Source organism: Kryptolebias marmoratus, linkage group LG6, assembly GCF_001649575.2.
Source record: "Kryptolebias marmoratus isolate JLee-2015 linkage group LG6, ASM164957v2, whole genome shotgun sequence".
Classification (NCBI taxonomy): Eukaryota; Metazoa; Chordata; class Actinopteri; order Cyprinodontiformes; family Rivulidae; genus Kryptolebias; species Kryptolebias marmoratus.
In genome coordinates, this window is record NC_051435.1 from 5,815,963 (window position 1) to 5,836,403 (window position 20,441).

The 20,441-nt window shown below is 38.2% G+C and overlaps 1 protein-coding gene across 4 annotated transcripts in view; it reads right to left on the bottom strand.

Annotated features, from left to right (window-relative positions):
* myo1b (myosin IB) overlaps positions 1-20,441 on the bottom strand; it is a 53,504-nt gene that overhangs the window by 2,042 nt on the left and 31,021 nt on the right. The window contains exons 8-31 of one of the 4 annotated variants that reach the window (XM_017420720.3): positions 19,076-19,174; positions 17,663-17,766; positions 16,071-16,218; positions 15,353-15,471; positions 14,734-14,820; positions 14,520-14,585; positions 12,012-12,116; positions 10,300-10,362; positions 9,865-10,065; positions 9,429-9,655; positions 8,991-9,191; positions 7,640-7,733; positions 6,722-6,871; positions 6,541-6,609; positions 5,850-5,936; positions 5,437-5,523; positions 4,393-4,479; positions 3,618-3,704; positions 2,400-2,474; positions 1,452-1,586; positions 1,032-1,138; positions 783-915; positions 346-498; positions 21-151 (exon numbers count right to left, since the gene is read on the bottom strand). In XM_017420720.3, coding sequence (XP_017276209.1) covers positions 21-151; positions 346-498; positions 783-915; positions 1,032-1,138; positions 1,452-1,586; positions 2,400-2,474; positions 3,618-3,704; positions 4,393-4,479; positions 5,437-5,523; positions 5,850-5,936; positions 6,541-6,609; positions 6,722-6,871; positions 7,640-7,733; positions 8,991-9,191; positions 9,429-9,655; positions 9,865-10,065; positions 10,300-10,362; positions 12,012-12,116; positions 14,520-14,585; positions 14,734-14,820; positions 15,353-15,471; positions 16,071-16,218; positions 17,663-17,766; positions 19,076-19,174 — 2,815 coding nt within the window. The remainder of the gene's footprint in view (positions 1-20; positions 152-345; positions 499-782; positions 916-1,031; positions 1,139-1,451; positions 1,587-2,399; positions 2,475-3,617; positions 3,705-4,392; positions 4,480-5,436; positions 5,524-5,849; positions 5,937-6,540; positions 6,610-6,721; positions 6,872-7,639; positions 7,734-8,990; positions 9,192-9,428; positions 9,656-9,864; positions 10,066-10,299; positions 10,363-12,011; positions 12,117-14,519; positions 14,586-14,733; positions 14,821-15,352; positions 15,472-16,070; positions 16,219-17,662; positions 17,767-19,075; positions 19,175-20,441) is intronic. The other 3 variants (XM_037975992.1, XM_037975993.1, XM_037975994.1) reach the window with 3 other exon arrangements.

Genomic DNA, 20,441 nt, shown 5'->3' on the forward strand with positions numbered 1-20,441 from the left:
TAAAATTCAAGTCTTCTTACTCGTCTGATATGTCAACGTTGATTGGTTCCCTCTCTGCAGCCGAGGCACTTATGCGGTGGAGTTTGGTGATTATTTCTATCAGGTGATCACTGCTGAGCAAGAAGTCACCTTTGACAGCTGAAGCTGACCCCTGTTGGAGTAAAAACGTTCTGTAACTGGAATAAATTACAAATCTTAGAACACCTACCAGAAATGATCACCTGTTGTAGAAAGGCAAAGGTAGACTCTGTTTTCACCCATATTTGTGTCTGTTACCAACAGACACATTTAATTGAAACCGTCAGAGTAATCATGGGATGTAGGTCAGAGTAATTATATTCTCACCTCTTTAAGTTTGAGAGCAAAGAAGCCATCCATTTGTGTGCTGACGGAAACACTGGCGAGGTCTGCCAGAGGGACACTGGCCTTCACTTGCCCTGTTTTCTGGTCGGCTAATATGACACTCCTTCTAGTTAGCAAGAGGAGACGAGGTGAACCCTGCAAACACAAGAAAGAACAGAGTCAAAAAAAATATGAATCTTCACAATTTTAAATTCTGAGAAGTTAGAAAAAGCCAAAGATTTCTTTTTGATGTCTGAGCTAGAAAGTGAAACCGGGCTACAAGAAGTTTAAAAGTAAAAAATCCATCAGATTGAAAAACAAAAGAATGAAAACATACCAGATAGTTGTTTAGCTGGCTGAAATATACAGCAAATTTGCATCGACACTGCTTATATTTTAGACTTTTTAGCTCATATAACCTAATTGACAGTTTTTTCTACCTTTCCATTGGCCCTGTTGATCTTGTTGACCACGTCAGCCAGAAGAACCTTCTCATCTACAGCATTGTTGAGCTTCTGATATTTGGGGTTTTTGCTGATCTCCAGGTAGTCTCCTTTGAAAGGCTGACTCACACTGAGGCAGAAAACAAAGACGTCACATTGAACACAAGATGTTTTGAACCTTTCCATCTACTGTAGAAACGGATATATATTTTAGGTAACTTAATTTAAAGGGTGAAATAAAGATACCTGCTTGGGTAGAGAGCCTTTTTATCCTTGAAGAGCTCACTTGCCTTCAGCTTCTCCTCATACACTGCTTTCTTGTCCTCCGTGAACTGGCTCCTGTATTTCTTGCACTATTCACATCACAAGTCAAAATAAAAAAAATAAATAAAAAACTACTGACAGGAAATATTGTGTATTTTTCTAGAACATATATCCTGCCATTTCGCTTCTGTTTTATTTATTTATTTTTTTACAGTCTTCTCTGATGTTCTGCTTTCCATATGTAAGAAATGTGTGACAAGATTGTAGTTTCAAGCCTTGACAAGTCCAAAATGCTGACTACATCCTGCTTCACATTTGTCCACACAGTGTGCAGTAGACAATATTCACATTGACAGTTTAAAGGAAGAAACAAGAAGAGCTGACTGAATGTGACAGACGAACCCTCCAGAGATGGAAAATCCTCTTGAGCTCGGTGTGGACTCCCTCCAGGAACAAGTAAGGCCGAGCAGGCCAGCTCTTGTCTATGGGGGACATGGAGGGCATGTTGCGCTTCAGGTCCAGGAAGTATTTTTGCATCTGGACAAACACAGGGAAATTCAGTTGGATTTCTTTACAGTAAGGAGTTCATAAAAAAATTTAAATATTATTAAAAAGGTACTCATTGCAAAGTGATAAGGACCAGTAGAAAAACAAAAACATTCAAATTCAGAAACTAATAAACAAAACCTGCACATTTTCTCCCTAATATTGATGATTATTGTGTCCAAAAATTTAAGATTTGGAAGCCAAATTTGTGACCACATCCTAACTGTGACTTGCCTTTGTTAACCTATTTTCAGTCACTTTGGCTGTTTCTGTAGGTCAACAAATGCAAGGGAACATTGGTATGCATTTACACTGTTGAGTAAAGGATGTTAGTGTTAGACTAGAGTTGAAAACGAACAAACAGACAAAAAACAACAACATTAAAAACGTTAAATTACCAGCCTAGAAGTTTTGCTACAGCCATGCATGTTTGAATGCCAAACTGTCTTTATGGTGCTGCACCGCCCTGTTTGAGCCCCGGTTGACTTTATTAATCTCTCTTTTCTTTTGTTTAGCAGCAGATTCACTCATCCTTCCACCTAAACATCCTATGAGATTCTACCCTTGTCTGATTGCACCATATTGGTTTACCTACACAGACTACATCCAGTCTAATGTAAGTTCATCATGTTCCACGTGGTATTTGGTGCTTTCAGTCCAGTGGTTAATTTTCATGAAGTGCAGATTACATTTCAGAATTACAAATCAATATATCTGAAAATCTACTGGACTAACCTCTTTCAAACATCACCATAGTTCAGGATACCCCCCCTCATACTTTGCAGTGAAAAAAGTCCTACTTACAATTCTCTGGATGGTAAAGTTGTAGATCTTCTTGCCTGCATTTGCTCTGAAGAATTTCCTGTACTCTCTGCGGACCTGTTAGAGCACAAGAATAAAAAGATGTTAGATCATTTCTGCACCCTGGTTTAGCTTGATACATATTGGGACAGAAGGAGAGCACACTGACAGAGGGATGGCACAAACTGCACACTTAAACAACAGCCATTTTGTTAGTCATCAACAACAAAAAAACGTGAACTCCATCTGCTGGATTTGCAATGGTTTCAAATTAATTAATTAAAAAGGTGATAATGACCAACAACCTTCATGCTGCCCTTCACAACACATTTATAAACAGGTGAATTGTCAGGAACACGGTGGTCAATTATCATGATGAAAAGGATTATCACTGCAATGACAGAATGAGTGGTTTTACATCTAAAACCAAACAGAACAAAATTAAGAAGAAAAGCGGGACACCTACAGTGAAAAACAAAAAGCAGAACAAATAATGTGGGATACACAAACAAGGGGTTAGTTTAAAAGAAACAGAGGATGCAGACAGAGGAACATGCTGAGGACAGATGAAACAGCTTCTGTTAGGTCAGTTGCATGGGGATGCTTTCTTCTTTAAAAAAATATGATCTAATCTCAGCTGTAAAATAAACTCTGGTTATACATGAAGTTAAACTTTAACAGTGAGCTTTTAATAAGCTACACAGTTAAATAAATCACTGATAAAGAGAGCTGATGAGAGGACTCATAAGCCTTTTTGTTAAATGAAACTGATAAATTCAAATTTCAAATGAAATTTTATGCTTCTTTTTGTTTTGGAAATTACACTTCAGGGTCATGTTCTTGCTTTTACATGCAAAGTCCTGTCTTTCATGGCCAGCTTGTCAAGTGGAAGTTGAATTGCAATAAATGATGAAATGAAAAATTTAAAGATTTCAAAAGTTAGCAAAAGTATTCGTTCTATCCACATTTAGAAAAAGCAGTATTTCAGTTATTGTAGTATTCAACAAAAAACAAATCATGTTATTTGTTGATGAAAGGCTTCTGATCTTCGCTAAGAAATCTAAAATCAATTTTAATTAGAGTAAAAGGTGCTCCTGTGAATGGACAGGGACTGCGTTTCAGAAGAGTACAGTAATGAGAACTGAAAAAGAGAGAGGATCAGTGGTGACGAGCAGGTGGCACACGTGATGGTGGTGGCTACGCCGTGGGGCAGGTGGGTACCTTCAGTCCCTGCCAGTAGGCCCAAATCACAGCGACAGCATGCTTACGCCTGGCCTCCTCCTTCAGCCTCCTGAGCTCTCTGCGGGCCTGTTCGGGGGGTAAGTAGGAAGAAAGAGCGGGAACAAATGAAGCAGTGGAAAATGAGAGGAAAAAAGGAGAGGCAAATGCTGTTCTGTCCGAAGTCAGCGGTAAACACACACACAGCAAACAAGCTCTTTTGTGACCTTTGACATACTGGTACAACTGGTCCAGCATCTAGAAATGAATATGGAACTGCTCAGATGGACATTTATCTGAGACTTTCTGTGGAGGAAACAAAGTTGGTGCTCTTTAGTGAAATACCAAGCAAAAGTCACAACCGAGGCAGTTTCGTCTAAAAGGACAAGCGGCGCTGCGTTGCAAAGACTAAACATGCATGCTCTACACAATCAGAGGAAACTATGCAGGGAACAGGCAGCATGCAGTGGTCAAAATAAAGGCAAAGCTGAGAAACTTCAAAAATGACGTCTCATCAACGTAATGCAACTTGGAGCTGAAAAGCTAGACTCCCAAGAACACTTTGGTCCCATCTGTAAGACTCCCCTTATCATTTCAGTAGCAACTGTGTGATAAGATGTAGGTTTAAGTGTCTTACATCATTAAACAAATGTTTAGAATGGACTTGAGCAGGCTGATAGATATGACAAGGCATTTTTTCTGGAATGGGGAGGTGGGAATGGGAGTCAAAGGAGGCTGCAAGTCAGAGGCACCGCAAGTCAACAAGCTTCCCAAATACCTTGGTGCCCTGCCAGCCGGCCCAAATGACTGACACGGCATGTTTATTCCTCGCCTCCTCCTTCAGCTTACGCAGCTCTCTCCGGGCCTAATGAAAAGTGGCGGCAGTTGTAGTCGAGAATAATTTCAGTGACAGTCAAAAAGTTATTGCTTCAGAACAGTGGGTGTGACAACATTTAACGAGGAAACGCTGACAAATAAATGACATCTAGCGAGAGATAATTCCCCAACAATGAGTGGGGCTCATTTTTAAGACTGAAAACAGAAGGGAAGAAAATAAACAAAATCAATAGAGGAGTCTAGATTATAGATGACCATCTAAAAGTGTCATTAAAATGATTCCCAGAATATGACGCAAAATACTCTCAGAAAAAACCGAACAATCAGAAACAAAATCATCTTAAATTTCTCCCTCAGACCTTTTAGCATGAAACAAGTTTTATCTTTTTTATTTATTTTAATTTTTTACTTGTTCTTTTTATCTACAATACGCACTAATGCAATAAGTTTTTAAGATGTCTTCTGGAAATAATAGACACCGTGTCCTCTGGAACAAAGATAAAAAGGACTTCCCAAATTGTTATCAGCAAAAGTCCAAAAGTCAGGCTCTATGATGATGGGGAATTGTCCCCGCACTCTTGACAAAAAGGTAATTTCTGCTTCTGATAGAACCATTTATATTACAGGCAAACATAAAAAAACTAGACGGTCAAATGTTAAGTATGTAGGAGCATCTACGCAGCTGGCAAAGAATGAAATATTCACTAAATTAAAAAAGTTGAAGACATTAAAACAACACAAAAGCCATCAATCTGACTAAAGTTCAGTGTAATTAACTAGCTAAAACAGAATAGCTTGGAAGCCTTTATGACAAATCTACAGCTCCAACACAAAAGAAACAAAACAAACACGTATTGGGCCAGGATCCCTCAGCAGAGGTGCTATGCTACAAGGCACGTTCCTAGTTAGAATGGGGATGGGACATTTGTGAACAGCGACAACAAGACAGCCGGGACAGCAACACACTACGGCTGGGTGGAAATACCTTGGTTCCCTGCCAGTATGCCCAAATTACTGTCACAGCATGTTTATTCCGCACTTCTTGTTTTAGACGTCTTAGCTCCATCCGAGCCTGGCGGGATGTGGTGGGCACGAGGTAGGACAAGTTGAAGATGTGCGGAGGGATAAATCGAGAAGGGAAAGTTGAAAGAGAGCAAGAAAGGGAAATAGATAAGTGGAAACTGTGTGATCATCAAAAGAAATGGGATTATAGTGGAAAAAACTGCAGCAAAGGCAGCCTAAAGATCTGGATCCTAGCAATACAGGGATGTCAATAAGCAGGAATGCTGCATACAATGAAAGGAAAAAGTTAACAGCCGGGATGTAGAGTTCTGAAGACCAGTCTTTCCCTGTATTAATGAAAAGCCGGGTAGATGTTCGCATGAGCTTCTACCGTACCTGCGTGCCGTGCCAGTAAGCTGAAATGGTGGTCACCGCCTGTTCACATTTCTTCTGATACTTCAGCTCTCTCAAGAGTTTGCGGGCCTAGAGAGGGGAGGGAGAAAAAAAAAAGGTTATTATGTCTTCTGCTAAACTTTATTCTACATATCCTTACAGCTGGTACTGTTCCTTGTTTCAATCAGGCAAAAAGAAGGTTCAAAATCACTTGCTTAAATTTCTTATGAACAGGTTCTTCAGGCTCTGTCCTAGGGACACCTTTGCTCATTAGACATCTGTTTCACTACAGTTTTTGTAAATTCAAGCAATTTTTATTGCTATGCAGATATCACTGATCTTTACATTTCTTTGAAGCTCACTTCCACCCTTTAACCTTTCCACATTCTCAGGTCATCAACATCCATCCACCTCCCTGGCTATGGGAGGTGGAGCATTCAGTCGCACCGTACACCACTGGTTATTTGCAACATTGACATTTTATACTTTCATGGCATACTTGAAAATAAAAAAAAGTTAAATCTTGTAGATGCTGTTTGATTCAATCTAAGTTTAATATCCCTGTGTATTTTAAACTTTCTCAATTTTACTATTCTATTTTATCTTGTAAAGTGACCTAGGATATTCTGAAGGGTGCTTATAAATATAACACATTTTTATTATTATATTTATAGAAAAATGGATATCCGTGTACCTGCCACCCTCTGGCATAGGACTGAACCACAGTTGTAGCTCTCTTGATCTTCTGGTACTTCTTTTGTTGCTGTAAAATGGAAAAAAAAACTAACATTTTATCAACAAATTTCCAAAAGGCACCAGTCCCCAAACACGCATGTTTGCTTTGAGTTTTGAGCAGTTACAAAAAACCTGCTCACCGCGTAACGACGATACCATGCTGCCACCACTATCTGGCTCTTTTTCAGCAGCAGGAACTGGCTGCGACATTTCCAGCCTCTGTAGATCTTCTGAATCAGAGTTGCAAGGTCCTCTAGGCACCGCTTCCTCTTTTCTTCTAGGAAAAAGAGCTACACAAAGAGAATAAAATTTAGTGCACAAAGCAGCACACTTTTACACAATGTGATGTCTATTGTGAAATCCATTTTCCCTTGGCAGATAAACGCATCTATTCAATCAATACATACTGCATTTTCTTCAATTTGAGCAAATACTCACTCAGCAATTCATTTCGTTTATTCCAACCTGTCTGGTGGCACAATGCTTTGTTCTACGTTTTCTGACATGAAATTCTAGAAACATTTACAATGATGTTAAGTGTGTCTACACTGAATAATGAGCAACAATAATATCTGGAAACCAGGATTAAAATCTGCTCTACTCTGTATGTGATTTTGCAGCTGCAGATTTGTGAAAGAGATAAGCTGATCAGATGGAGCAAAAGCAATTAGAGAAGGAAAAAAAATTCTCTCAGTATGAGATCATGTTATTTTAAGCTCTTGTTTGGTCTTTTGCTGGCGGGAGAGAACACACATTTAAATGCTGCAGGCTTAAGTAGTTATATCTTTAAGTGAAACCATGTGTTTTTAGAGTGGTGGTTGCATGCTAATTGCTGAAATGGGGGGACCGAGTGCAGCCCACCCTGCTTTACAAACATCTTACTGTGAGAAAACAAGCCAGTTGTGCACACAGGACTCAACGTTTAGACTTTGAAACAGATTAATCTAGTCAAATACCAAGCAGATGTCAAAACTTGTTGGGAAAAATAAAACAAAAACAAACAAAACCACAGGATTAGGTGAGTAGGCAGTGTGCATTCATTTTAAATTTGTCTGTACCGTTCTGGGGTTCCTGATGAAGATCTTTGAGCGGCCATATGCAAACTCTTCTGTTGGAACCTGCAGGTCGGTCAACAGGACCTCCACACCTTCCCTGTATGAGACCAAAGGAACCAAACAGGTCATCTAAAGCACATTTCACAACATGTGGTCATAGAAATTATGGGTTTTTACCTCTGCTAAGGAGAATATGTTTTGGTAGTGTTGGCTAGTTTATGTCTGTTAGCAGGTTTACCTAAAAACTAATGAACAGATTGATCAAAACATTGATCAAATGTTTTGTAAATGTTGGGGTTGTCACAAAAAAAAAACCAAAAAAACCCAAGCGATTAAATTTTCATGGTGATCCAGATCACTATACCACTCCTACAGTTTTTTAATGCCCCGATGGTCTTAGTGGAGGTTTGCGCTCCCCGAGTGCTTCTAGTTAAGATTTGCAAAAAGGAAATTGAAGAACAACTTTAAACTGATGAAAAGTTTGAGTAAGAGACTGATAAAAACAACATGGTTTGAAGAGCATGTGAGGAGAGACAAAGGCTAAAATCTTACAAAGTGCTCAGAGACAGCTGAAAAACAAGATGCCAACATTTGGCAGGGCAGATAGGAATCAGTGAATTTGCTAGCACAGAGGATGAAACAGCAGCGTCTGGCTGATATGGAATGGAGGAGACAGATAAGGATGAAACGTCTCGACATGTTGTGGGGTTCAGAGGGGGAATGGATCATTTCTGCTGAACAATGAACAGCTGGTATGTGACATGGCTGCTGTTGGTTTTTGTGAGAGCATTAGGTGGAATTTTTATAGTGTGTAGACATCCACATTTTTTTCCCCTCTCTTCTTCTTTTAAGCAATGCATGCAATTTAAGTTGGACACTAGTCTCAATATTAGTATGGCCATTTAAAAAAAAAGTTTGGTTTTATTTCATGTTGTAAAGCACTTTACATCACCTTGTTGCTGAAAAGTGCTATATAAATAAATTTGACTTGACTTATTTTTATTTACCTTAAACTATTTATTTAAGAATTTTTATACACAAGTATGTCTGTTTTTTGACTGTTAAGCTCAGTTATTCATCTGATTTTTCTTTTGGGGACCTTTTATCTTAGAAAAGTCATTTGAAGACTGAAAAATGTCTCACATTCACACAGTCACACCTGGGAAATAACTACAGCAGCAGCTTATAAAAGTGATCACCACTGGGAGAGTGCTGATCTGATATTTGATTCTTCAGCTACAGACAACTGGGAGCATTTTTGATTTCTGCACTCGGTTTCTCAAAAAAAAAAAAAAAACAAACCCTGCCAGAAACAAGACATCTATTCATGCCTCAAAGAAATGCCACCAATTACCTGGCAGGCCCCCTCCAGTGTGGCCATGTCTTTTTGCAGAGCATTTTGTAGCGTTCGAGGCAGGGCTCGTAGGCCTGACGGAAGGCATAGCCTGCTCTCCTCACACGGACATTCTCCATCAGACCCAGGTAGTGCACCTGATGGCGGACCAGAGAGTCTGTGAAGATGTGGGAGGCCTTCTTGTCATTGGGCTTGACACATCTGAGAAGAAAGAAAACACTTGTGTAGAGCTTATACTACTCTGTATTTTTCCCTAAACAGGACAGATGTTATGTGACCTTGGAAAAGAAAGAAAATCAATAAATACAAAAATTAACTTAAGTTATAATAGGTTACATAAATTGATTAAAAAAAAATAATTTTTTAACTCAATAAGGTTCATATTCTAAGTGCAAATATTTGAACAAAACTACATAACTGAAAAACATAAATAAATACCGGATGTAGTTTGGGTTTTTTGTCTGCAGGTTGCTCATCAGTGTGCCAACAGATGCTTTGAACTGGAATCCAGCTGTTGGTGGTCGTTTGAGGTTGACTTTGGCAGGATTGCCCTCAGGGAAGAGCTGTTTGATGAGGCTGTGGTTGGCCTTGTACATGGCCTGTGACAGGTCTCGGTATAACAGATCATTGTTCTTGTCAACAAAGCCTTCAACTCTGTACAGCACCTTAAAACAAGATAGATAAAGCATTTTTTATGTCTTTATCATGAAAAGAATCATAATTGCAAAAATGTGTTCTTTCAAAGAACATATTTTCAGGTAAAAAAATAAAAAAGATAACTTTACTACAGTAATTAGTATTCATCTCTGTCATTTTCTTCTCGTCACAAACATTTTATTTCCTTCTGTAATATTCTGCCTGCTGTCACCAGTACCTTGCCAGCATAGTGCTGGATGCGGAAACAGTTGTGTGGCAGGCTGTGATCTGTGAGAAACTTTGAACTCTTGCTAAGGCGACTTTCAAAGTGCTGGTGTTCAGCGCAGATTGTGTTCAGTTTGTCCAAGAAGGTCTCATCAGTGACCGTCCCCGGCCTCAGGCACTCTTCATCCAACATGGCCAAGATGCCATTTTGGTTCTAGTAAAATATGAGAACACACAAAGTGGCAAAAAAATAAAAATACTGTATCTTTATAAATCCATTACACTTCAACCTGTAAAATGTGATTTTGAAATGTGCTCAAATAGAACATTTACTTCCAAAATCTAACATTTTCACCTTTATTCAAGGCCATCTTGGAGTGCAATACCAGAATAATAATGTGCATTCCTACTATTCCTGTAAGACCTCCAAAGACGGACGCAGACTTACATTCTCAATGAGGTCGCAGATAATCGCGTTGTTGAAATACTCAATGTTTGTCCACTCGATGCCCTGCAACAAAACACAAGGGTCAAAAGGTTCAATGACTATATTTCTTCAACACCAGGTAGACTCCTACAACTAAAGGGCATATGCATTTATATATACATAATAAAAAAGGAACACTTAACACATGCAAAAAGGTACTTGGCCTAAAGAACAGACAGAATCATTCGTTAAGATCCAACTATGAATGCACTGTAGCTTTCTACAAAGACCTCTGCACAATTTCAGGCAGAACTGACATACATTACCTGTAGTCCATTTAAGTGCATATTAGATTTTAAACATCTACTGATCAATCCCTTTATTAAAAATATAAATATTTTTACACTTTCATATGAGTTTTTTCCTCACTGTAGGTTAGGAACTGTATTGAAATGTGTGAAACCATTTATTTTTAAATAGAGGTTTCAAAATTAATTAAATATAGTAGTCATGAAGTCCAAGAGACTAGAAGATTCACAAAGGCCTTTTTGCTCTTTCAAACATAATTCACAACTTTCAACAAGTTTAATTTAGTTACCAATAACAAAACTAGTATATGGACTGAACAAACCACAGCCTTCTGTGGTGAAGATTAGTGAAAACATAAATCCCCTTCCCCAGTTGTATTTTTTTAAGCACAAAATAAACGCTTGGGAAAATGAGAGGTTGTAGTTGTGAATATTTATTGTGTCCCACACAAATCTGTAAGTTAAAAGTCACTGTAGGCTGAAGTCACCATGTCTGAACCCATTCTGTAGCACAAGGGCTTGATGGAATCTTGAATTTCCCTGAACTTCAGTACACTTAATAAACAGTAAAGGTTATAAATGTTGGTCCATTAGTTTTTTAAGTCGTAATTGTCCTTGCTGACTTGATGTTATGTCCTACAGGTTTTCTCTCTACAGTCTATTATTTACAGACAAAAGGTCAAAGCCTCACAAAAGCAAACATTCCAACTTGCCCTTTTTAAAAAGCCAAGTGGGCTCTAAAAACATCTTTTCTGGCATCAATTTACCAGATACTAATGGGTTGGGAAGATATAGTGATGTAAGTAAAGTAACCATTTTAAAGAAGGTGTGGCTTAAACTGAGGGGTGACTGGTCACATTCCTGATTGGTAGTCCTCCCCTCTTCTTTCTCCAGCACTGTGGTATTTTCCCATGCAGTATACTGGACAGAAGCCAGTGGTGAAACATCATTGGTAGTGGCGTTACTAAGGAGGGGGTTGTGGGGGTCACTGCTGCTGCACTCATACTTGGAGCTTTAAAAACAAACAGAGCCTAAAGGTCCACAATGGGGAGTGTTTACTCTAAGAGTGAGGGATCATTTCCGTCCCTGTGAATGTGCAGAAGGGGAAATGCTGGTGGGTAGGAAATAGGATACAAAAGAAGAGAAGCAGAAATATGTTTGCTTCAAGAACAATAATGCAGATTTAAGTGGGACAGAAGGGAGTAAACTAATGAGTAGCATGACCAGGTTGAGGCAATGCTGCAGAGGCCCACCATGATTGACTGTCAACACAACAAACCAAGTCCTGACATGTTGAAAGAAGTACCTTTTTACCTCAGTGTTGCTTTATACAAGTTCAGAGGTAAACAACCCAAGTTTGTACTCACCTGTACACAAAAAACAGCTCAATACACAAGTTTGTTGAATGTGTGAAATGGCACTTACCTCTCTAACATACTCTTCCTGTTCCTCACGCAGAGTCAGCTCGATGAAGATCTGCTGCAGCTTTTCATTACAGTAGTTGATGATGAACTGTTCAAAGCTGTTGTCCTACAGGGCAGAAACAGGAGTTAAGAAAAACAATGAGCTCCAGTTATTAACGTTGTCATGCTACTAAAATGGGGAAACATCTTCCCTTGATTATAAGGGCTGCTGTAATGCTTACAATAAAACAAATTAAAGTTAAAATTTTGAATTTGTACTGTACTTTAGACAATGCATTTACAGTTTTATTTATATGGAAAACTGGCTTCAACAGTATGAATGTATAATGAATGACATGATACATTTAATTAAAAATTAAGTAAATCTCAGAATTACATTTACATCACCACTGGTCAAAGGAACATTCTTAAAACCTAAAAGCTCCAGTCTGAAAAGACCTGATCACATTAGAATATAGACTTCAACTTCAATTTTCATAGCAGGCTTTAAATTTGATAAAGGGCTGTACTGAAATATTAATTGGTCTGAACAAACTAAAAGCTACCAGCTCCTTACTATGAAAACCATCTCAGAACAAACATTTAATCTAACTGGCCAGTCATATCTTCACAGCAGTGTGTATAAATCCTTATCAGAGCAAATTCCTGCTTTATGATTTCCTTAACCAGTGATGGGTTGATAACTATTCAACAGCATTTACCACGATACACCCAATTATAACAGTGGTCAATTATGACCATTGAAATGGTGAGTCATACGTCTCTGTAAAAAAAGGTTTTATTGCACTCTGGTTAAAATAAATTGGCTAAAGACAAAGTGTGGTTAGTTTTGAAGCAGGTTTTGTACAAAGAGCTCAAGTTGAAGGACACAAGGTTTTTTTTTTAGTACACAAGAAATGGAACAAATTGCTACATGTAGTTAGCTTTGAATTGTGAAAGCTCATTTCCTTCCAACGAGAAACCAGAAGGTCGTCTTCACAACTAAAAACACAAACAGGCAAATTGAAGCACGTTTCTCCCCGAGTGGCCGCAAGTACCAAGCTGAAACATGTAGAAGAATAGAGTCGCTGCAACTTTGATGATTTTTCACAAGCAGTAACAGCTTGAGGTGGTAACTGCCTTAAATGTGTTTTTGAACTAAATAGCCTCCTTTCACTGAGGTGACAGTTAACTTTGCCGTGGAAAAGTCCCCGTGTTACAAATTAAAATCAAAAGGAGGCAAAAAGTAAACGTGGCTTGCAACACTTCACACGCAGCAATATTATCAAATGTTTACACATTTCTTATTCTACATTTCAGACAAGGATATTTGTGGTGTTTGTTAACTTTTGTTTTGTCTGGACTATATTATTTGGGCAGAGATCCGGTAATAAAGATTTAATCTTTAATGTTGGGATGTTATAAAACCAGACTCTACTCCAAGCCTCAGCTTGATCTAGATTCTTTAAAAACTATGGAATGTTAGAATAAAAAGTTTAGCACCAACCCAAATGTTAGGTTATAACCTTTGTAAAAAACAATTTTAACGTTTCAATATATTGTCCGCATTTCATACTTGTTGGTGCAAAACATAAGTAGGGGTTTGACATTTTAGATTTACTCTAAAACAGGAAAAGGTTTTTTTTTATATAAGTATTATGACAAGGTACGGCAAGATAACTTATCATAACAGAAGTAAAATTTAACATACTGATAAGAGGAATAAGCTATATATAAAAAGGTAAACATTTAGATCTAATCTTACGACCTTGTGGCATTAGGGCGAATTATTTTGGGATAGGTGTACTGAATAAACTGGAAACAAAGTGTATGCTGGAATTCAAATGTTGCAGAGGCTTTGTTTGCATTTATTCAGCTGTGCGGCACACCAGAAGCAATTTAATGAATTACATCTAATAAAAGGATCACAACATGCACACAGGCACAGCAAATAAGCTGGTGCAGGTGTTACTTACGCCATCCTGATGACCCAGGAACAACACAAAAACAGTGAGGAGAGGGGAATGACTTGAGAGTGAGTGAAATGAACAAGCAGCGATGTGAAAAAAAAAAAAAAGACATGAAAATATGAGGGATGGGGGACGTGGGGGGGCTGAAGGCATCAAGAGTACAAGAACCAAACATGTGTTTATACATGCTCCTAATTTCATGCAAATTCTTACCTATTAGAGCCTTAAAACATTTAACGTGTAATAATTTAACAGCGCATCCATAACAGGCATAAGTGTTTGTTTTTTGTTGTCATTTTGTTTTGGTAATTTTAGAGTGTGGCTACTTTTCCAACTGTGAAATTTGCCACAAAAATTGTTCCACCCCAGAGAGCAAAAAAAAAGCTGAACTAATCTGATCTCAACACGGTTTTGTCAGCCTTCATTTCTTGAGGATAAGCTCAGGTGCTAAGCAAGCAAACAGCCTGGGGCAAAATTCTTTCCTGTGTTTGGGTGGTTTTGATTCTGTCCTTGTGGCTCATCAAGAAATAAAGAGGCAGTTTGATCCGCAAGTCTCTTACCTCAAATATTTCAAAGCCATAGATGTCCAGTACACCCATGACCTTGTGGCGAGTTTTAGCTTGTGCCTGCAAGTAAATAATTTCAAAATTTTAAAAATAATAATAATAATAATAATAAAAGGGCTTAATACCAGTTTGCATAAAAATACATTTTAATAAAAAAAAAGAAAAAGACTAAAATAATTGAATAAAATATCATAAGGACATTACTTACTCTTATGCTCTCATTAATCCTAGTAATTAACCAGCTGAACAGGCGACTATAGAGATTTTTGGCAAGGGCATCTCGGGCATAGTAGGCCTGTGAAAACACAATATTTGTAGTGCGAAAAATAAGCAACTAGCACAAAATGCAGTCCTTTTCTCCTAATATTTGCAGAACCAGTGTATAAAAAATGTTTAGAGTAAAATTTTAAGAATAATAATATTCAAAGGAAAACTAACTTTGGGCAAGAAATAAACTAACCACCAATGGAGATATTAAAGAAGCCCCCAACAGAGGTTCTTACCAAGTCAGGTTAGTTTTGCCCTTTTGTTTTGGACAGAGACCCATTTCAGTAGTCTTCATGTTACGCGACCAGTTGGAATGAACTTCTTAACCTCTAAAACATGACCTACATTTGATTTTCCAGGAGGGGCACTGCTCATTCATAATGTAGAGATTTTCATGTAGCACTGACATGAATTTGAGTCGGCAGCCAGCAGAGCAAGTCAAGGGAAAGAAATGACTCTTTATTTTTCTATGCTCTGTGAGGACACCAACTTTAACACAAGTAGAACAGAAACAAGCAGTTCTAACTGGTTCAGGGCAGAGTTGTAACTTTGTCTCTGACCTGGGCCACATTCAGGGTGGTGGAAACTTTCTCCATCTTGGCCTCAACTGTTCGGTAGCTGAAGGCTCTCTCTAACACAGACTGTTCAGTTCCCAGGAGCTCACACATCTCCTTTAAATCTGCAAGGAAAAGAAGGGAAACATTTGTCAAATAACTGTAGCCCTGGCCAAAAAAAAAGTGACAGCAGTCTTAAATACAGTAGTAATTTCTTTATTTTGGTACAAATAATGCAGCTGAATATAAAACTTGAGGACTACAAATGGGTTCAACGAAAAGGTAGATGGAAGAAAAATCTTAAAAAGTTGTGTACAAAAAAAACATAAAAACTATAATAGGCAACTAAGCTTTCAATGAAATGAAGTGTTCTGCTGTTGGATTGGAAAACAAACAAAAAAAAAACTATTTTGCTTTACATTCTTTAAAGGCTAGACAATATGACAGCAATCAGAAGCAAATGACTGCTGTTGTCATGGACGGCAATGTGTAAAATAAATGTGTGCCTAAAGAAAACTATGGGAGTGTTTAAATATAGCTTGTGCAACACAAGTCCATAAAAATACAAATATTTAGTGAGCCTGATCATAGAAAAGTAAAGTGGTCAAAAAGGAGCAATGGCTTTAGATCGGACCGACATGAGTCCAAAACTGTTCTGCAATCACAAATGGATACAATTAGCACACATTTACAACATTAACATTTAGAAAAGCGTCAGATTTACCATTTTTGTCCTTAACACGACTCTCGTCAATACCGTTGCAGCGCGACTCTGGCTTGAACTCAATGTTGCCGAGCTTCAACACGGCTGCTACCAGCTCCAACACTGACAGCATTTCATCTTCCATAAACCCCACAATCTGCATGGCATTCTGAGGAGGGATGAACATGAAAAACATAAGTCATGACCTGACACTGAATGTTTGTAGAAAAACATGGTAACAGCTGCAGAGCAAAACTAGGCAATAAATGCAAAACTGGTTGATGGTGACTGCAAACAATCCACCGCTATAAAACAAAACTAACACTGTCCTCTGTCAGTGCAGTGTCTTAATCATGAGTTTGACAAGGCTGTAAATTCATTACAACAACCTGTTTTTAAACACTGTGTGCGATTGTCTGTAGCATTAGGAAACAAAATCAACCAATGGACGGATTTTATTCTGGTGTATATTCTCAGTCATCCAGGACAGTAAATCCAAAAAAAGGGTTAAAAAAAACAAACAAAATCAACTGAATAGAAGTCCAGTTTTTAGTTTACCCTTTTTGGACATATTTTATTGAAACTCAAAGAAATAATTGGAACATCTATACCAAATCCAATCCAATTAAAAATGGCTGCCACAGCTAAGTGACAAGTGCCAAAAATGGTTTCAACACCAAATTTTAGCTGTCATTGTTAACATATGGTCCAACTCCACACACACAAAAAAGCAAGCAAAATTGTTTTTTTAAGCTGTGTCATTAAGTATTGAAGTCAACTGTGTGTTAGCAACATTTTATATATTTATTGTGTGAGGCAGCGTAGTCTTCTTGAATTGCTACACAGAACAAAGTGGTGGGGCTGATTGTTCAGAAAGACTGTCCTATCGTGTTTCCCGTGGTGAGATGCAGCTGTGTCAGGGGGAGGGGGGGGGGTGCTTAAAGCTAATGAGAAGCAGGATGTGAAAAGTAGGGAAACAAGTACAGTAGAGTGTGACAGATCAGACCGCCAAGATTTCTACAGCAGCTGAGAAAAAGAACATGCTGGAACAGGCAGTGCAGAAGATAGACACAATATCCTCTGTGCCTCCATCAGTGAAAATCAGAGAAAAACATGCAGGATATTACATTTATGCACAGACATGTCTAAATACAAGGAAGCAGATCATATTTTCAGATAAATTATTGCTCCACTGTTGGTAAATGCACAAGAAAGTTTCCTTGTTTAATCTAATCTCAGCTTTCGTTTTGGTTAAAATTCAATTCAAGGCCGAGTTAAAAGTTTACCTGGTTTTGCAATAAAAGGGTTGAGTGTGTTCATAATCAAAAGGAGTAACAATCATAAACTACAATAAGTTTGTTCTGTTGACAATAAAAGAAGTCTCAGACGACCTTTGCCCTTTGTAAAAGATTCATAGTAGCTCAGCACGACCCAGCCAAAGTAAAGTCGATGCTGAAAAATCACTGGATTGTGATTAGAGTGGGTTACGGTTTGATTTTTAAACTCATTTAAACACTAGCTAGAATTTTTAAAATTAGAGTTAATTTCCATAAGGTTACCAGAGGTAATGGAAAAGCTCCGGGTATAGATGACTGTGTGCTTGTACAACTCACTCTGACAGTCCTGAAGTTCGCTGCGTCGTCCAGCCCGCTGACCACAGCAGAGTCCAGACTCAGGTAGTTGTACTTGCTGAAGTCCCGGTCCAGTTTGAGCTTTTCTGTGACAACCAAACCATACTGTTGCTTTTTAATCTGCATTTGATTCAAGCGCGTTTAGGAAACACAGTTGAAGCCTTATTTCCATACGTTCCACACCTGTGCACCCGGAGCAACTGAAATATTCAATTACATTCTAAAATAAGATACACCCAGTGGTTCTGCTTTAACAAAATAAATAAATAAATAAAAATAGTTATTAAAAAAAACCGCAATGATGCCGAGAAAACAAAAAACACCACACAGATCTGAACAATGTATGCACAAATGAGTTATTGTGGTGAACACCATTCTTAAAGCTCAAATTACACACTTAAAAGCCCCCCTAAGAAGTAACAAAAGAAATCTATTCCTCTTACGGGCACATGTGTCAGATTTCATTAGTGGCTGCATTAACTACAGCTGAACCCAGCCCCTCTGAAGCATGCACTCTAGGGGTCGATGACCATTATATTGTTCGACCGTGTTCAGGACATAAAACAATGCCTTCTGTGCACAGAAAAGTAAATAGAGGGGACAAGTTTCATTGCCTGGCTTTGTCCTTTGTAGTGTTTGTTAGGCAGGAAGATTAAGTCATTAATGTGTAAGCCATGTGTCCCTGCAGCTGCAGACCTGCTGCAGGATGCATTTACCAAAAACTTTTTAACAAGCAACGGCACAATAGCTACTACTGCCATGTTCACCACATTAAAACAATTGGAGTCTGGTTTCTCATTCACTACAGTTTCCTCACCATTTTGATCGACTCACTACTTCATGAAAAAAATACATCTCTGTTACATAAACTAAGACTCACAATTAAAATGTTTTGTGTTGAAATTTATCTTCATTATACCACTTGTGTTTCAAACTGCAACTGAAAATGACTAGACATACAGATTACAAATTTCAAAGCAAAGTCATGTTTTGTCAAATATCAATAGTCAGTACTTTATGAGCCATGACAGACTGTCATACAACACAGAATAGAGAAAAAAGGCAATGTCTTCAACCAAGCAAAGGCTAGCAAACAAGGGCCTCTTGTTTAGGGTAGTAGTCTTTTACACCTGTGTTTTTTTTTTGAGAGTTGTTTTATAAGCCTGAAAAATAAAAAAAAGCCCTGGTTTAGTGATTAGTCTAGCCTGGATGAAAACTTTTGCTCTTTTTCCAAACTATGCTTTATGACTATGGTCACAACTAATGAGGTACTACCTATGAGAAAGAACACCTCTTCAAAAATTAATAGACTACTCCTTTAAATTTTAAAGCTTTTTTTCTACATTTAAAAATAAATTGCATAGAATAAATCTATTAGGTATTTATAGAACTTACTCATAGTGTCATCTGAGGCTCCGGATAAGAGCTGGTAAAAGATGTGGAAGTTCCTCTCGCCTCTTGGCTGTTTCACCACACGGGACTTCTCCAGCAGATCTAAAAATAAAAGAAGGAAATACTGATACATGGAAGTTTTACAGGAAATCTGTATGTAAATGATCCCAGCAGGTGTCTGACTGGCAACATGAGGCTGTCCCCACAGAGTATTAAAGATTTTTATGTAGCTTAAAGGTTGTCAAATGATGCATATATGCTGCCAAAAATAACCAATGTTGGTAATTATTTGTGCGTACAAACAACAAGATGTGCAAGAAGGGAAGAAACCACACCAAGATCTCAACCATTAGCCCTTTTTTTTGGGCTACTAACCAAGTGCAACAGTACCTGATTAAAGCAGCACCTCACCTGCTCACTGCATTATGTGAAGTGTCTAAAGACCAACTGCAGCGTTCAGAGACGTCACAGACTGCTTGAGAGCCTCTTTACTGCTAGTTGAACTGAATAGAAGCCCAACTCGTCTTTTTAAAATCATACGTTTCCTAAAATAAGTTTATATTACACTCCATTCAGTGTTTTGGAGAAGTATCCACATGAAATAACATTGTAACCATGATAGAGTTTCCAGCCATGAGAGACAGGGGGAAAAATAAAAAACCTTTGCTTTTCCAATATTTAGACTAAACTGACTCACAAGTTGGTGGGTGCAGACAGGGCAGAAGTACTAGTTCGCAATAAAAAAAATCACAGATATTCTGCAAAATGTGTATTATCAAGCCATGCACAGAGACGTGGAGATGTGAGGGTCTGCTGTGGATCAGGCTAAATGGGATTCTGTGACACCCACTGGCCGTGAATCACATAAGTGGCACTTAGGAGCGAGCCCATCAATAATACAACATCCATGACTGACAGCAGTGATATGGAGCTGTGATCAAAGGCGTACAGAAATGAAAAACCACTGAAAAGTCACTTCTTACATTTCAGTCCATTTCTCTTTACCTTAACATATAGTAGGAAGCTTTTGACACCATCATGGTAAACGCAGAAGAACAAAGGCTGTTCAAACTATATTCGTCTTATCTGGCTTTTGCATTACCAAGCAATAGCTTTCAAATGTTTTGCAAACAACAAATTTCCATTGATGCTTTAATGTGTATTTGCATTTCCAAACAAATTGAAGACATTTTCTGATATTTTTAAATGTATAGGTTGTGGCATTTTCAAAATCCCAAACATTTATTTTTGGGTATGGAAAGTCATCTGAGGCTTCAGAGGTTTACACAGAACTGATGAGTTGCAAATAAAACAATCCATCCAGGTCTCCTCTGCTGCAGTGTTCACATTCATCTGTCTAAATCACCAG